The 16,571-nt window shown below is 46.6% G+C and overlaps 1 protein-coding gene across 1 annotated transcript; it reads right to left on the reverse strand.

The window, feature by feature from the left end:
- Nucleotides 1–3,042: 3,042 nt before the first annotated feature.
- Nucleotides 3,043–12,811, reverse strand: ITM2A (integral membrane protein 2A). Its single transcript, XM_039572084.1, has 6 exons — nt 12,658–12,811; nt 8,985–9,116; nt 8,579–8,767; nt 7,403–7,513; nt 6,163–6,313; nt 3,043–4,124 (listed from the first exon to the last, which is right to left on the reverse strand). The coding sequence occupies exons 1-6, from the start codon at nt 12,739–12,741 to the stop codon at nt 4,036–4,038; spliced, it is 756 nt and encodes a 251-aa protein (XP_039428018.1). The 5' UTR covers nt 12,742–12,811; the 3' UTR covers nt 3,043–4,035.
- Nucleotides 12,812–16,571: the final 3,760 nt, after the last annotated feature.

Genomic DNA, 16,571 nt, shown 5'->3' on the forward strand with positions numbered 1-16,571 from the left:
AGAGGAGGCCAAGTTGTTAAGCGGACTGCAGCACGTCCCCTGTGGAGACAGGCTGGGAGAGCTGGGGCTGCTCAGCCTACAGAAAAGAAGGTTCTGGAGGAAGAGACCTTCCAGTGTCTGAGGGACTACAAGGAGGCTGGAGAGGGACTGTTCATCAGGAAGTAGTGACAGGACACTGTTGGGTTCAAACTGAGAGATGGGAAATTCAGATATACCGAAGAAATTCCTCCCTGGCACAGGGTGCCCAGAGCAGCTGTGGCTGCCCCTGGATCCCTGGAAGTGTCCAAGGCCAGGTTGGACGGGGCTTGGAACAACCTGGGATAGGGAAGATGTCCCTGCCCATGGCAGGGGGTGGCACTGGATGGGCTTTAAGGTCCCTTGCAACCCAAACATCCTGGGATTCTGGGACACGAGTTCTCCTCAGGGCCGGGCTGTTCAGTGCTGAGATTTCAGCCATCACTGACCCCAGACTCTGCTGAGCACAGCTGGATTTTGGGGAGTTTTCCCGAGAACTAATCAAGTCCACAGGAGCCAGCCCAGTCTTGCTGGAGTCCCAGCAGGCTCTTTGCTCCCCAGACCCCTGCACAGACCCTGGGAGTGCTGCTGTGGGTGGGAGGTGACAGTTTCTCACTGCCACACGGAGCACAGCCATGCTGCAACAGGCTGCAGCACAGAGCTGAGCTTACGGCCAGAAAAGCCTGGTTTAGACAAGCAGTTTATCAGGTCTGAGGTGCTAAAGCTCCTTTTCATACCAGCCTGAGGCCTCAGGGGGTTTTTCAAAGGTCTCCACACTCCCCCTATTTTTTTTTCTCCAGCTCTTCACCTCAAGATATTTATATATGCAAAGAAGTTCAATTTTTATAGATTTTTATCAACAGTAAGGCTGGAGGAGACTGAAGTTCTAATTTAGACTATTACATACTCTAATGGAAGAGTCTGTCACCACAGCCACCCACACCTCAGCAGTCACACAGAGCAGCAGGTTCTGTAAGGGCAACAGCATCTCCTCCGAGAACCAAAACCAACTGTGTTCTTAATGATTTCTCATGTGCTTTTCTGGTTAGAAAAACCCCAAACGAACCCACATGTCATGCTGCAAGAGGAAATATCCAAAGCACTGCATTGCCAGCTTCACGCTGATAGAAGTATTTAAATTTTACATCTAATTTTTAATTTATAGGGTCAGAAAATGAACCTGCCAGCTCCCCCAACGAAGCAGTCCGAAGTGCCTGCAGAGATCCTGCTGGTTGTGCCATACCCACAGGATGCTTTTGCAGTAAACACAGATGTAAATGAAACTCTTACAGTAAATGAGTTTGCATTTGCATCCCGGCAGTGTCACGCCCTCAGTCACCACACCCATGCCTGCAGTACAGTTCTACTCAGATACTAACAGGGTTTTACACAGTTACAGCTCTATTATAAAAATGTTCCTTACTATAGACACAAACTAAGCCAAGACACGAAGCACCAGGTGGAGGAAGCTTTGATCAAACCATTTTTAGGTTTAATTTTGGTAAAATAGCTGAAAAACTGTCTGTTGGATGAACGCACCAAGTTTTGACCACTTACGCACACTTTACACCCAAGTGTTTGCTGCCTGTGCCATCTACTGGTGCAAAGGACTCCTCCAACTCGTGCTCCCTCCTGCTTCGACAGCCCAGCTGAACACAGCAGCTGCTCAAAGCCAAACACAGCATTAGAAGATCCCAGGAGTACCTGAAAATTCCAATATTTTGGCTTGGACAGCCCCAGCCTAAAACGCTTAGGGATAGGTAACAAGCCCAGCAGAGCACACGTGTGACCAAATCCAGCTCCCTGCTCACCTCAGAGCAGGTGAGAACAATCTGTTCCTGCTGTCCCTGGCTCCCTGCCTGGAACATCCAATAACATCTGAAAGAACTGACTTCACTTCGTTCCAAAGGTATAGAAAGTGTTCCAGCCCATGTGGAAGCAGGTCCAGCATTCCTGGCTGGAGGTGCATCCACTCCATGGACACTCTGAGCTGGAAAGAGCAACTCCTGGGGTTTCTTTTCCATATAATCACACCTCACTGCTACAAGCAGATGCTTCTTGCTCTCCACAACCAACACATCTCCAAGTCCTTCCGCTCAAGGTTATGAAAAGAACCCATCCTGGTTATCCTCCCATCCAATGCAGAGAAGCAGGAAATCAGCCCTTGTCCAAAGGCACAAAGTCTGGAGGAAAAACTTCCCAGCACAGCTGCTTCTCCCAGTAACACCCTGTGAGTGAAGGAAACCTGGCTCACAGTGACAGGAATCAGAGCTTTCTACAGCATTTTATTTCATTATACACTTCAATTTACTGAAATACTCTCCTACACACACTATTCTAGAGCCAAAGCTCTGGTTTTGGGACACATCCTTGGGGGAAGAGCTGTGTTAGTTTCTGTGCTAAAAGTCCTGTGTTCTCCTTTCTCCTGCAGTTTCCTGGGCAATGACAGAGCAGCAACTCCTACAGGCACCTCTCCCTCCCCACGGCTCTCTGTGCAGAAATCCTGCTGCTTTCCTTCCAGCTGCACAATCCCAGGCACTTTCCAGGAAAGCTACAAGGGTTCAGCAACACTTTAGCTCGGAGCCCCAGAAGTTTCAGGGCAGGACTTTCCCGTCTGAGCTTCCAGCAAAGCTCAGGGTCAGAGCTAAACATTCATTAACCTCTGCCTATCCCGATGTGCTGAACAGCCCCTCATTAACACCCATGAACAGCCTGGGACAGGCAAACCTTCAATCACACCCTCATCACCAGCAATATTCAAATGAATTGTAAATACATCCTGCCCTTGCAGTGAACACCCCCCGAGCTGCCCCTGGGGGATGCTGTTTGGAGAGAGCTGTCTGTTCTACCCTCTGTTCCTCGAGCTTGTCTGGCACCACAAAGCATTTCCACAGCACCAGAAGAGGAAGTTCAGCTTCACAAGCTCAAAAAGAAGTTAAGAGGGGTAAGAGAAGAGCACTGCACGACGCCTCAGGCCCACAGCATCACCCCCCTCACCTCTGAGCACCAGGAAATCACACAAACACCAAAGTTTTAGAGAAACATTTATTATAGGGTTGCAGAATTTATGCCAATATAAAGTCCCTTAATAAAACTCTCAGGTTTATCAACTGCAGGACACTAACTCTTCATTCTCTTTAGACTGCAGCTTTCCAAAAAAAGGGAACAATGCTCTGACTGCAGCAGTAATGCTACTTGCTCATAAAAAGTTGATCTAAAAAGTTTATATAAGCCCAAGTAGTTTAAGTTTACAACTACAGTCACGTTCACAAGTGAGCTATACCAGAACAGACCCTGGAAATAGGAAGTTACAGGATAAATCAAGTCATAACCAAAAATACTGACAAGCTTTAAGAGCAACTCTATCTGAATCTAACAACTAAATGCCACAAAACCAAACTAAGGGAGAAGAACTCAACGTAAGCTCAGGGAAGGTTCCAAATATACATACGAATTCAATACAGTAATTGCACAAAAAGAAATAGGGTAGTGTTAAAGGTTTCTGATCACTGAGCTTGGATTTTACATGCTGCACACATGGTCGTTAAAATAAACCTTTAATGAGCCAGATCAGGAAGGTTTCTGAGCCAGGATACGGAGTGCAGAGCTATTCTACAGAACTACACAAGATGTGCAAACCACAGATTATTAATATTAATCATTCTGTGAAAGTTAAGGTGAACATAACTGGTTCCAGCCAAGGAACTGGTTAACATTTTTATATATATATATTTTTCTGCCATTCCCAGATTACACTAAATCAAACACATTCAACAGATAAACTGATATTAGCTTTCTAAAAAAACCTTACTCAAATTTAAGTTTTACATGAGACAACTAAAAAGTTATACCAAGGATCAACGAAAGCTGAAATGGTGACTTTGTCTTCTGAAATACAAGCAATACACAGAAAATGCATAAGGCTTTTGATTATCACTGCACGGTTTAATTGCAGAAGTCGATGTCTAACGCTGACTTCTCCAAGAAGGTGTGACCTGGTCACCTCCCATCCGTCACCTTTCACTGCTGACAAATCTTTGTCTCAACCACGAAAGAGTTTTCAAAGTGTCTGATTGAGTGACAGTTCTCCGCTGCCCGTTTCTGCACACCTGGGGACGAGAGACGACAAGAGGCTGAGTGAAGAGCAAGCATTGCCAGCTTCCATCATTACAAGACACAATCATTCCGCACATTGTGTTTGTCCAGCCAGGAACTGCCACCAGAGCCTGCTATGGGCTTGTTTTCCATCCCAAATCCCTAGCCCAATGTGCATTTGCACAGGGTGTGCTCTGCAGAGCACTTCACCTTGGGAGGATTTACCTCACTCTAGTTCTTCCTAACACTATTGGAGTGATTTTTCTCTATTTCAGGACATGCCAGCACTGCGTCTGACCCAGGCAGTTTACTTGTATCAGCTGTGGCTCAGTAAGAGACAAGAACACAGCAGTCCTACCATCAAAGAGCTGCTCTCCTCAATCACTTCCATTTGCAGTAATTCAGAGAAGATTTAGTTTGTTTAATTAGAAGAGAATTGTTCAGAGTAAGCAAGAGAAGCACCACCTCTTTACCTAACCCCAGCAGGGCACTGCTTTGGTTTATTAACACCTAAAATCCCGGCTGTCCTTCAATTCAAAGGCATCAGGATGGAGGTGAAGTTTCCAATGCCCACCCAACAGGATAACCTGGGTTCCTCCTATGCCTCCAAGTTACAAGTCCAGGGAATTGCCACAGCACCTGAGGTCAGTTTAACAGATGAACACACAAACTCCACAAAAGCTGAGAGCCAAGGCAGCACCAGCAAAATGAGAAGAAATGAGAAGACTTTCCCAGAGAAGTTCCAGGAGTTTATCCATTGCAGTCTCATTTCTGTGACATGGCTCATACACTGTGTGCTAGAAATGAGGTGGGGAAGGCAAGGCAAGACTGGCCCCTGAACAATTTTCTCCTCACTTTGATTAGATTTCCCACCCTCTCCCCTCCACAGGCAAAGAGGGAGAGTTACAGCACAGCAGCTGTACCAGGAAGCATTTTCCATTTACCAGAATCCTTTTGTGCAAGTGCTCTGCAGGAATCTTTTGCTCTGCGGCAAAGATGTCAACAACGCGTTAGAGCAGGATGATTTCAGGGAACATCATAAACACTCTTCACAGGGCTGTCTACAGACACAGCAGCTGTCAATTTAGCCTTGTTCCCAAAATCATCCTCACAACAGCTCAGTCACACGCCTCTGCCTCCCATGAGGACAGCATTTAGCATTCCTTCATGTGCCCTACACAGAACCCCTTTGCTGCTCCCACAGAGGGAGCCTTCCTTCCATCCACAACAGGATGTTGTGTGCAGCAAGCAGCAGATGTGGCTCCTGATGCTGCAACTGGGCTGAGGAAACTCTTGCCTAAGAGCTTGGCAGCCAAACCAGAGCACAGAGTCCTGACAAACCAAACATTTGCATTCTGAAAGGCTCTAACTGACTAAGGGTTAGCTCGCTGTGTTTGGTGGGAGCAGCAAATATGAAATGCTTTCAGCTACACTGAAGCAAAACTCACAGCACCAGATTTCTGTCCCCCAGGCCTCGTCCCAGTAGGTCGGAGCACAGACACCTCAGCTCAGTCCCTGTCACAGAGTGGCAGGAGCACACAGGCAATAAAGAACCAGAGCTCAGCAGTTCCTCTGGAGTGTTCTTCCTCTTTCAGAGAGGAAGTCTGGGATGTCCGGAGCTCACTGTTCAATTACTTTTTTTTTCAGAGCAAGTAAAGCAGAAGAAAATGTTTTTATTTGGTGCTCCTGTAACCCAGTTTTAGATAGGACAGGGACAGAATGAGCTGTGCCTACAGAGACTCACATTATCTGATGAATTATATGGATTTTGGGGTCAAACTAACTTTTAAGTTCAACCAAAAGATAGAACAGAAACAGACTTAAATTTGGTTTGGGCATGTAGCCTGTAATTGTGTAACTGAAACTTTTTCAGCATGTTCAAATGACACTTCACATTCAGACATGAAGGGAGGGGAAATACCCAGCAGGATCTGGAGTAGCCTCAGCTTCTGCTGAGCACTCAGATTCCCAAGACTAAAAACTCCCCAGGTTTAAGTATTTACCCCTTCCCTAGTTAAACAATACGTTTGCTTTTTCCTGAGGGGAACTTACCCATGATTTGGTCTCTGCGCTGAAGCCTGAAGGTCTCTTTTCCCACACAGAGCTGGTAGATGAAGATGCCCAGATCAGACACGTTATCAATCTCCTCTGTAACCACCATCTCCTCACGCACCAGGTACGTCTGGGGCAGGTAAGAGCCAGTCTGGAAGAGACAAAACCTGCAGGTACAGACTGCTGCTTACCACTACATTTTACTCTTTGCTTTGGAAGGGATTCAAGCAGGAGAGTTCAGCCTTCCTGATTTTTAATACCAAGATATGCTGAGCTCAACCAGTCGCATACCAGGGAAGTTAAAAACTGACAGAGGCCATTTCAAACAGCTGCAGTTACATCCAAACAAAGCACAATTAACCTCAACTCTGCAAGCCTCACGTGAAGCAAATGTAAATAGAACCTGGTCAGGTTTATCTGTACACAAAATTTGCAGCTAAAAGAGAAACAAAGTATTGTGAAAGACTCCAGGTTTGAGGCAATGTATTTCTAATATAAAAAAGGCAGGCCAACCTACAAAAGGCTTCACCAGATGCTCCCAGCACTACTGAGACAGCTTCCTACCCCTCAACTCCTAAAACAGGGGCAGGGACATACACTTACAGCTTATCTTCATGGAGCTAAAAAAAATACTGCAACAAGCTAAACTAGACCAGTGGCCTCTAGAACCAGATGTAAGAGAGTCAATGATTTTTTTAAAAAGTCCATTTGACACATGACAGCCAAGTATTGCATTTAAGTGGGAAGCAGCAACAAGTTCTGTTAACTTGACCCACAAATCATCTTGGAAAAACACCAGTTTTAGTCACTGAAGAGTCAAATGCTTGTGGTGATCTCATAACTGCAGCGCCAATAACTGGGGAACAAGTTCACATTGTTCTTTTCAGCAAAACCCTCACGGGGCGACCGAGCTTGCTGGGAGTAACTCTCAGGTTTAGGCTTTCAATGATATTTGGAGCTTTATCAAATTCCTTTCTAACAGCTAAATTTAGCCTTATCTGCTGGTTGCTTTCAGCTCTCATAAAGCCAGGTATTAATAAGAGCATTAGGCATGAATCTACTCAACATAATATACACTGACAGCTGGCCTTAACTTCAGTGCAGTGACTGAGCTGGGGGATTATGGACTCTGATGGAGGGAGGACTGTTCTAGCAAGGGCCTGAAGTTCAGGAGCAGCACCCAGCACTCTTAGCAAAAGGCAGCCTGTCAGCAGAACCCAGCAGCAAAGCTCCCACGTACCGCCAGCTTGGCGAAGAGATCCATCAGATTCCTTGGAGGCATGACTATGGAAGTGTTCAGCGGGATCACGTAGCAGTTCCCCAGCTGCAGGTCGAGATATGCTGTCAAAAGCTGTTTTAAAAAAAGTTTTCAGTTAGTCAGGGAGCCTTCAATTAGCAGAACACAATTCTACCAGGAGCAAGGCAAGCTAAAATAGCTGGATATCACTCACAGCTACTACAGAAGTGATGCATTCAGGAACTGCTCCGTGTAAGAACTGAACTGTTACCACTTTGGTAAACCAAGCGGTTACAGCAATAGTTTAAAAAACTTTCGCAGATAAGAGAAAGCTGAATGGAAAAGCAGCTTCTGCCATAATTGTAAAGGAGTACAGTTTGTACTAACACAGAGGAAGTATTTGGGAGTATGATCTCATAACTGAAAAGGTCTAATTAAGCACAGTACAAACAAAAGGTATCCAGCTGCCAATAACAATCGTTCCCTTTAAATAGTTCTTCAGGAAAAGTATTAGTCCCTACAATAATCTCATCAGCATTGCCACTGAGCACAAGAACTGCAGCAACTAGAATTATCTGTTTATTCTATCTGCATTGCCAAGGCTGGATTTACAACCAACCTCTGAGAGCTTTTACAGCTGACTGAGGATAAATGTTAACACTATCAACACAACTTTAATAAAAAAGTCAAATGAAAGCCATCCTCTCCTCTTCGCCTTACACAAACTCCATGCAACTACACAGCATTGTCAGGTTCCAAGTTTCAGCTGCTTGAAGTGATTTTTCAATGCCCTTCTCCAAGGCCCACACCTGTTTGCAATCCTACAATTTGCTGTGACATTGTGCTGCATCCTTAGCCCCTTAACACACATTTATGATGTTCTCCATTTACATGGGATTCTTGACCAAACAGCAAGAGGCACTTCCAGATATCCCACAGGTACCAGTAGAGTTGCACAGCACTGAGATGCATTTTTCTGGGAAACAACTCAGAGTTCCTACCCACAGTGACTGTACCACCACTGCAGTTAATCCCACTGTTACAGAGCTCACAGGGTCAGCTATGTCACACTAAAACCCAAGCAGCACTCGCGCTGACAGCGAGCTTTAAAGCCCCGAGCGCAATCCCCCGAGCGGTGCGTGCCTGTCCCCGGTCCCGGCCGTGCCCCTGGACACTGACCCTGTCGAAGTCGTGCACGATGGCGGCGGGGTCGCTGTCGGAGAACTTGGGGACGGGCACATCGATGATGGCGATGTTGTCATCCTCGCGGATGTCGGCCTCCTCGGCAATGGGCAGGAAGTACGGCTCCACCGCGCGCTCCCGGCCCTCGTTCTCAAAGTAGCACATCTCCCCACGGTACACCTTGTGCTGGGACATGAGCAAGGGCAGTTACCTCACAGCAAACCAGCTCTTAACACTGCATTTCTGTCTGCCGAGACTGAGCACAGCTCCGTCACACCCAAAAGACACACAATCTTCATGGCCCCGTGATCCTTCTTTCCCCTTCATCTTTCCAGTCTAGTGATAACCCATTTACACCTTTTTTAATCAATGCTGTTTAAATAAAAAAGAACTCTCACATTACCTTTGGCATGAAGTACTTGTAGATGCAGGCTCCACCCACAACAACCCCTGCCAAAATGAACGCCAGGCCCAGCAGAGTCAAGAGACATCTTCCAGATGAGTTTTCAGCCCTGTGTGTGGCAACTTCTGGGTCCTTTAAATAAAGAAAGGTGAGAACTTAGAAAGGGCAGCTGCTCTGAATTTAAAGTGCATTGTTATCAACTGCTTCACTTTGACCCACCATCTTCTACTTCTTCTAGGTGCAGGAATTACAAGTCAGCATCATAAAATAAGAAAACACTCACATGAAATGTTACTGCATCAGATTAAGATCAGTTTTCAAACAGCACCAAGAGTATTTTCTGAGTTAGAGGATGTTTTTCTAGACAAACCTTTGTCCAGGAACTATTTGAATTGTAAGAAAGTTAAATAACTGTAACAAAAGATACTGTGCTGCAGCCACGGTCTAGTACAAGAAAGCAGGATTTGTAGATCAAGGTCATTAAAGGTACACAGTGTCTTCAGGCCTTTTGGTAAAGCCTCTTTCCCCTCCTCCTCTCGCTATCACTTGCATTAACATTACTTTTCCTCCCAAAGCTGGATTAACAGAAGAAGCCAAGATGCAACTTTGTCTCTTGGCTGGGGAACAGACAACTGACACGAGTCACCAGGTTTTGGAACTTTTAATATGCACAAGCAAAGTCCATTATGAAAGAAAACCACTCGTCAGCTTAAACACAGCTTCCAATTATGCCAAATGAAAACAAGTCCCTGTGGCACATCCTACCCTGCAGCCTCAAAATAACCTCTCTCCTACCCAAATCCCAGGAAGTTTTGTTTCCAACAGCCTGAAACTTCCCTCTTTAGCTCAGCAGCTTGTTTTCCCCCACCCAGTGTTCTCTCAAACAAGGATGACTGCACCCAAAGGAAACTACTCTCAGGTAGGTGGCGAGTTGTGCAATCCTCACTGCAAAGGCAGAGGTGGTGTCTGAAAGGAAAGTTTAACCCTCCAGAGCTCCCACAGCATCTTCCCAGACTTCCAGCTGCAAGGCTCAGGCAAGCCAAGTGAAGAGAACAGCAAAAGTACTGTCAAATACTAAACAATCAGAAGAGACATTCCCTCCTGGAATCACACACTGGGCTTGAGTCTTTAAAAGGAAAAAACAAAACACAAAAACAACCACCAAACCCAAAATGTTCAGATAACCTCTATATTTGGTCAAGAAGGTCCCTTTAATGATTCCTGACTCCAGGATTTAATAGCTTGCTTTCAAGATCTGCTCTTTGTCCTGGTCAGGAAGGAAGAAAATTGGATTTCGCAGTAAAAGAGCTTTTCCTTTGAGGTGTTCCCAGAATCAGTGGCTGGGCACAACAGCTTCCATGGCCTTTCTTTATTTGGGTCCTGCAGAACACAACACATTTAATGACCTGTGCTCCCAACAAGCGCCAGCATTATCACTGAGGTTGCACTATTTCCATGCTCAGCAAGATGCAGCAGCATAAAAGTCAAAGCCATCAGTTATGCAAGCACTGAAACAAACCCCAAGCTGTTTTGTGAAAGTCAATACTCCCACATTCCACTCGCGCATCCTCCAAACACAAAAATGTTGGTTCAGCAGGACACGAGCTGCTACAATTGGCATGTGAAGCATTTGTTAAAAAAGAAACAAACTACAAAAACAAAGCCAAACCCTGGTTTCAAGTCAGAATGACGCCACATTTCTATGGCACTGTGTGAAAATCATCTTTCAGGGTTAAGCAGCTGTAAGATGGAGATTAATTCTGTTCTCTCCATGTTCACCTCCACCTTGGAGGTCCTTACTCATCCAGCCTGTCCCTACTTGAACACACCAGTCTGCACCAGTTTTGGCACTCCAGCCATCCCAGTGCAGGGATGATGTCGACATCTAATTAGCTACACTTGCGCTACACCTATTTCAAACAAAGCAAAGGTGGTTCAGCATATTAAGCAGCAATGTGGGCAGCTGAACCTGAGAGGGAAGAGTTGACAGAGCTGCTAAGAGAACACAATAGGAAGATTTTGCTCCAACAGGTTACAAAACCTCTGCACAAAAGTAACATAAAAGTCATCAAAAACCTACAAAGAAAATGCAGTTCTAAGCCATAACAAGCAAAGAAAACGAGGGATAAGAGACAAGAAGAAAAGTCACTTGTTTTAACGCTGCTGACAGCCCCAAAGAACCTGCAGGGAGAATATTCTGCAAGCTCAAGGGTTTTGTGCAGATACTCCAGGGGACTTTTATTGTGCTGTTTCAGCCAACATTAGCCTTTAAGCTTGTTTGCTCTGCACAAATATTCCAGCAAAAGAAGACATTAACAACCACTCCAACAAGTCTGTCTTGGAATAAAATTATGAACTTGATGTTTACATGCAATTCCAAGCCCTGAAGCCAGAGTGAAGAGTTGTTAAAAACCCAAGTACGTGTGTGCAAACACACAGGATATTCCAAATTGAGAGGAGCAGCTCTCATGAGAACACAAAAAGGGGTGTGTTTATTAGAACTATTCCAGTCAAAGCTTTCACAGTACAGGGCTAGTAAATGTATGTACAACCAGTTGCCTCAGGAGTAGCTGAGGAGTTTGTCCCACAAGAAATTGGCCAGGCTAATGACATCTTCAAATTTTAAATCCTTTATCTACCCCGTTTTCCTACTTGCTCTCTTTTTGATCCTGTAATTCAGTGCTACTATATTAAATGTGCACACATCAAGCTCTGACAGCTCAGAAGAGTGCACTGAGCAGGAAAATCATTCTGCACCCCTTCTCCTTCCAAAGGGAGGCTATTTCAGGTGAGGCTGTGTAGGCTGGAAGGGAAGCTGCTTTCCTGATTACAGCTTAGAAGGGAAAAAAAAAAAAAGAAAGAACTAGAGCCCAACTCCACAAGTTTTGTTGTTTTAAAAATTTTCTTACCTTCCAATTTCAAATAAACTCAGCCCGTGACATCTTCCCCGTCTAGAACCACTGATGTATTTACCTACAGGCTGAGCTTCTCCACCTGCCTAAAACGCAAGACACCTTCAAAACAAATTTCCCACAAATTGGGAAAGTTCCACTCAAGCCAGCGACGCGCAGCTCGCTGGGAAGGAAAAGCCAACCACAGGGTGCTAGCCTGGGTTTCTATTTAAAACCCTTTATGGCAGGTTTCTTAATTTAAGCGCGACACCGACGCCTCACCGCAGCTGCCGGGAGGCTCCGAGCGCCGCCGGGAGCGGAGGACGAGCCTCAGCCCGCTTTGTTTGCCTGCAAGGCGCCGGCCGAGCGCTGCCCACGCCGGGGGGAGCTCTCCCTGCGCTTCCCCGGCCGGCCCAGGGCCGAGCTGGGAGCTTTAAAGCGCCGTCAGGAAACGCGGCGCTGGCACGGGCCCAACTCGAGATAAACACCCGGTGCCGGCGCTGGCCCGGGGGTGTCACGGGACATCGCACCGCGACGGGGCTGCGGAGAGGGACAACACCGCGGCACCGGGGCCCCGCAGCCTCTGGCGGCTGAGGGGAGACGCTCCCGCAGCCGCGGGCAGGGCGCGCCGGGGCAGCCGCCACAGGAGCGCGAGCCCCGCGGCCGCCGCCGCCTCCCCCGGCCGCGAGAAAATGGCGGCGGCTTCGTCTCCTCGCGCCCCCCCTCACACCGCCCCGCTCCTCCCCCCGCCGCCGCTGGCCAGGACACCCTTGTGCCCGCACCTTGTCGGCCACCAGCGCCTCGGCCGCCTCCTTTTTGGGCTCATCCTTGAGGGCGAAGGGCGAGTTGAAGGCGATCTTCACCATGGCGCCGGCGCTGCTGCCGCGTCCCGGAGCGGCAGCGGGGACAGCGCGGAGGGCGGGGCGGGGTCTGCGATGGCCGCGCCCCCTCCAGCCCCGCCCACGGGCCCGCGGGAGCGCCCCCTGCCGGCCGCGCCGTCACACGGCTCCATTTCCCCGCCGCACCTCGCCTCGGGCGCCGGGGGCTGCTCCCGACGTGGCGTGACGGGATCGGAGAGGCTGGAAAAGGCCTCCGAGACCACCGAGTCCAACCTGTGACCGATCCCCACCTTGTCACCAGCCCAGAGCACCGAGTGCCACGTCCAGACCTTCCTTGGACACCTCCAGGGATAGGGACTCCACCACCTCGCTGGGCAGCCCCTGCCAAGGCCTGACCGCCCTTTCCATGAAGAAATTCCTGCTGATGTCCAACCTGAGCCTCCCCTGGCCCAGCCTGAGGCCGTTCCCTCTCCCCCTGTCCCTGTTCCCTGGGAGCAGAGCCCGACCCCCCCGGCTGCCCCCTCCTGTCAGGGAGTTGTGCAGAGCCACAAGGTCCCCCCGGAGCCTCCTTTGCTCCAGGCTGAGCCCCTTTCCCAGCTCCCTCAGCCGCTCCTGGTGCTCTCTGGGCACCTGTCCCAGTGCTCTGCCCCCTCCGTGGAAAGAAATTCTTCCTCATGTTGACGTGGAACTTCTTATGGTTTGGTTTATGGCCATTGCTCCTTGTCCTGTCACTGGCACCACTGAACAGAGCCTGGCACCATCCTCTGGCACCCCTTGGAGATACTGGTATGGATGGATGAGATCCTCTCCCAGTCTTCCCTTCTCCAGACTAATCAAGCCCAGCTCCTACAGCTTCTCCTCACCAGGGAGATGCTCCAGACTCCTCATCACCTTTGTGGCCTCCACTGGGCCATTTCCAGCAGTTCCTTGTCTTTCTTGTCCTCAAGGAGCCCAGACCTGGGCACAGCCCTCCAGATGTGCCTCAGAAGAGAGAATGAAACACTTAATGAATTAGACGGTGTGAAACAATCTGCTCCTTCATATGGATGGAAATCTGTGTCCGTCTCGCTAGAATTTGACTTTACAGCTCTACAAAGAAATCTGGTTTGAATCTGGTGCCCACACCATGGAACCCTCCCTCGCAGACAGCCGTAATTAAACAGAGCTGAACACTTATGCAAATATTGCAATAAGTAATTCTTCTAAGTGTAAACAACATGCAGTGTGTATTCCAGCATTCAAAGCATGTTCCTGTTATTCCACAGATGGAATACACTGTGTTTCCTTTCAAGATCATAGGTTTGATATTGCTGCCTTTCATGTTCGTAAGAATTTTGACTTTGACTTCAGTCAGAGAAGAACAAAGTGTTTTATGTCTATTTAGCCTGACTTGGTCTAGTAACAGAAAACACTCTAACTTCATTTTACCAAGAAACCAGTGAAAAATCAATTTTCATACTTCCTAGATTTAGCATGTTGGGAATAAGTCAAGCTCTACTCTCAAAGTCCCTGGAACACAGATTTAGGACAAATTAAGAAGTTTCCTGTATGGCCAATGCAATATTTGTACTCTCCAAACTGGCAGCTGATAAATGCTATGAATAATTTTTGGTATCTTAATCTAATGTAATTACTTCATGCTTAAACAAATTGACTTTATCTTCCAATTACCCTCTATTTGAAAAATAAGACAGAAATAAAACTAGAATAAAACACAAATAGACCCTTGCTTTTTATCAAGACCAGTGGCTGTACATCCCAGCTGCCTCCCTGTCCATGTTCTGTTGCAAGGGGTGGACACACCTGGAAATATTGTGCTCAGAAAATAAAAAAGTTAAAGAATAGAAGAGTTTTTTTATATTTGTCTGCACTCAAATTCGCAAAACTGGAACTTTCATAAGAATTGTTACAGATTTCTTTTTAATGTGCATTTCTGTAGTGTTTGTGACAATAATCTGTCTTACCATGTTCAAAACTTATTTAAAATCTGCAGTGTCTGGGGGAAAGTAATTCCAATATCACCAAACAATTTTACACAGCTGATGCTGGCAGTTCAGCCAGTACCAACTCCTTCCAAACACATCTCCTCCTGCACAATCAGAGTGTGTTTTGTAGAATACCAAGTTGGGAAGACATAAGAAAACTCAGGGTTTTTTTCCATCGAGAAATCATCAGGCTGTTTGACTGAATAAATATCAGAATACTCCATGGGTGACTTCCCCACTTCACCCCTAAAATGCTTTTTCACCTTAGTCCTGGCCCAGTTTTCTGTCAGGCTTTTGCCATGTACTGATTGCAGTTAGGCCTGGAAATCTCAAGCCATCTAAAGAAGTCATATCACTTCTTCTTTTGAATTCTGCAATATTTCTGCTTTTCTTTACTATTAAAATACTCTGGGGTTAATTTACTGGTATTTATTCTGACGTCATCTTTATCACCTTGGCAGGCAAGAGATTATCCCCTGATGCTTAATTATCTTTTCAATCCTTCTGGTGTCTGTAAAGTTAAAGCAACACTGCTTTAAAAAAAAATGACAAATACATGGAGCAAGTAGTCTTAGAGATGGGAGAAATTTGGCCAAAAAAAAAAAAAAAACTGGAATGCGGTGGTGGCTGTGATTCTGTTACCTTTACCCACAGAGAACAGAACTGTTTTTCTTAGAAGTGCCACTAAACCCCAACGCCTCCCTTTTAGCAGTAGTGATGACATAAGGAGCCCAGACAGTCTAAGAATATTAAAGACCAGGCTTTGGAAGGTGAGGTTGTACCTTGTATTGCACCAGGCAGTGACTCAGCAGATAATCCCACTGGAAGCTCTTTTTTTGAGCAATCCTGAATTAATTTTTAACATGTAGGAGTTTTTTAACTCTTCTCATACACTTTTTAAAAATTCCAGCCTTAAGATGTGTTCACATTTATTCTATCTCCTCTTTTTTTTATGCCAGGAGAACCCTTCCTTACCTTCTGGGAACAATGGGATGTTCTGTTTATCCTAGTTTTTGAAGTATTCTCACACTTGGAAGTAGAAGGTGCTGTGTGTGTGCATAATCCCGACTGTGTATCTTGTCCTGGCTCAAACAGAGCTGGGAGGAGGAGGAGGCTGCAGGCTGGCAGGACATGTGAGCACATGTTCTGCATTTCAGTGGTCACTCACAGGTCCTTAAACCTGATTAAGTGTTTTGTTAGACCTAAATCCATGCACAGAGTTCAGCACTGAAGTGTAAATTCACTTAGCTGAGCTTCACACCCTCACTGGCACTGCAGGAGCTCACAGGGACAAGGACTCTCAGAGCTCCAACCTGGACTCAAGGTGTAAAGAAACAGTAATTAATACAGGTAATAATTAACAGTTTTAAGTATACACTTTATCCAGCAGTTGGTTTTTTTATGAGCAGTGTAATTACTGACAGAAGTGCCATTAAAGTGAACACGTGTGTCAAGCAGGGCTGTTAAAAATGAAGGAGAAATGACAAACTCTCTCCAAAAGACCTTCTCCCAGTTTGGTATTTTATATTTATCTAGATGTCTGAAATTCTGCTTTTTGCCTCCAGTCATTTCCCAGCTCTCTTGCTAAGCATTCCTCCTTCACCACCTCCTCCCGCTTTCCCTCACTCTCTAGCTCTGGTATTCCATCTCCATTCCTTCCCTAATCAGTGACCTGGGACCTCTTTTACCTTTCTACCTTTTTCCTAAGGCTGTTGATACTGAATCCATCTGGATTTCAGACCACAAAACTGCAAAACTGGGAGCTGCCAGTGTAAACTTTTGCAGAGGAAAGTTCTCCCACCAAATTTGGGCCCTTGAGTGGGGATCTGTGTGTCTGGAGAGGAAATGTTGTTTGCTCCGCTGCCTTCCCCT

This window comes from Corvus cornix, chromosome 4A, assembly GCF_000738735.6.
Source record: "Corvus cornix cornix isolate S_Up_H32 chromosome 4A, ASM73873v5, whole genome shotgun sequence".
Taxonomy (NCBI): domain Eukaryota; kingdom Metazoa; phylum Chordata; class Aves; order Passeriformes; family Corvidae; genus Corvus; species Corvus cornix.